General features: G+C 39.7%; 1 protein-coding gene across 1 annotated transcript; it reads left to right on the top strand.

Annotated features, from left to right (window-relative positions):
- The first annotated feature begins 705 nt into the window (after window positions 1-705).
- On the top strand, window positions 706-1,638 carry LOC130045763 (olfactory receptor 1L8). Its single transcript, XM_056138600.1, has one exon. It carries the CDS (start codon window positions 706-708, stop codon window positions 1,636-1,638), a length of 933 nt encoding a protein of 310 aa, XP_055994575.1.
- Window positions 1,639-1,950: the final 312 nt, after the last annotated feature.

Raw genomic sequence — 1,950 nt, 5'->3', positions numbered from 1 at the left:
TGACATTTGTTGCACCTTGAGTGGAGCTGGAGGTTATCATATTCAACAAAATACAGCAGATGATACTGTGATGATATTGCTTAATCTGTAGGATATAGTGTAACAATAGTGTATTTTTTTACTGTGCTGCACTGTTCATCAAAAATTATTTTTTTAAAGGAGGGTGGTCTCCCAAGTGACGTTCATTTGGCACCTCAATGATTTCAGCATAACATTTAAGTCTGGCTTTGTTTTTGATGATAATCTTACTTGATCACTGGTCCAGACTGTCTTTGTTCCATGCTTTTTAAGAAAGCACATTGTTATTAAGTAGGTATAGGACATGTAGTAAAGACAAAAAGAAGAAAACTTTGCTTTCAGACACAGTGTATGCCTTTAAATTACCATACATCCTTATTTCTAATATTTCTTCAATTTCCCAAGATAAGACATAGTATTATACAACTTTACTTAATCATTTAAGCTCTTTATTTCACACTCATAATACATTCTTTCCACAAATAGCTTATTTTTGCTGATGTAAGTTTTATCAGTTGCACTTATCCATGACATTACATTAACTCTCTGGAATGCTTAAGTACACTCGGTAAATAAGGCTAGGAACATGCAAAAAAAAAAATAAATGCTAGCTCTTTTACAGTTACTCTTATGCAAGAGATAGGTATTGGTTTCACAACCTTCTCTAATTTAGGTGCTTCCACAATCATGGAAACAGTCAACCAAACCCACCGTGTCTCCGAGTTTATCCTCCTGGGACTCTCCTCAAGACCTGAGGACCAGGTACCACTCTTTGTCCTCTTCCTCATCATGTACATGGTCACTATAACTGGGAATCTGCTCATCATCCTGGCTATCCGCACTGACCCCCAGCTGCAGACCCCCATGTACTTCTTCTTGAGTTTCCTATCTTTCACTGACATTTGCTTCACCACCACCATTGTCCCCGAGATGCTAGTAAACTTCTTGTCAGAGAAGAAGGCCATCTCCTATGCAGGGTGTGTGACACAGACATATTTTATTTATGCTTTGGGCACCACTGACAGTTGCCTTCTAGCAGTCATGGCCTTTGACCGCTATGTGGCCATCTGTGACCCCTTCCACTATGTCACCACCATGAGCCACCAGCGCTGTGTCCTGCTGGTGGCCTTCTCCTGCTCATTTTCTCTCCTCCACTCACTGCTCCACACACTGCTGCTGAATTTGCTCACCTTCTGTGACTCCAATGTTATCTACCACTTCCTCTGTGACATCAATGCTCTGCTGAAATTATCTTGCACCTCCACATTCGTCAATGAAACCGTGATAATGTCAGAAGGACCTTTTGCTCTGGTGACCCCCTTTCTTTGTATTGTTTTATCTTATATAAGAATCCTTATTGCAGTTCTCAAGATCCCCTCAGCTGCTGGGAAACGCAAAACCTTCTCTACCTGTGGTTCTCACCTGACTGTGGTAACACTCTTTTATGGAAGCATCTTCTATGAATATTTACAACCCTTATCCAGTTACACTATTAGCACTCGCATGGCAACGATTGTCTACACAGTTCTGTCCTCCATGCTAAACCCTTTTATCTATAGTCTGAGAAACAAAGACATGAAGAGGGGCTTGGGGAAGCTGTTGAGCATAAGGAAATCTTAGCCAAAATTTGTTTGGGCATGTTCATGAGTGTCTCTGCTTTTTATACCCAGTTTTTGTAGTCTCTGATACCACATTAAGCTCTTATAAGACAACAGTATAACAAATTTGACTGGGTGTTAAATCACATGCCTCTTAAAAATGGAATGGCTAATTGTTGAGCCTTTATTAGGATTCAGTAATTAGATAAATGCCAACAGAAACTCTTGGCTGCCAGTTTACAAATATCTCCTTTCTTCCCTCCCATTATTTCCCTCAGGAAATATCTTTTTTTAAATTGAATCACTGTGAAATAGACCCTTAGAAAGTTGTTTA

Source organism: Sorex fumeus, unplaced genomic scaffold (assembly GCF_029834395.1).
Source record: "Sorex fumeus unplaced genomic scaffold, SorFum_2.1 ptg000129l, whole genome shotgun sequence".
Taxonomy (NCBI): Eukaryota; Metazoa; Chordata; class Mammalia; order Eulipotyphla; family Soricidae; genus Sorex; species Sorex fumeus.
Note: the sequence above shows the minus strand (reverse complement) of the source record. Positions and strands in the feature narration are given on the sequence as shown.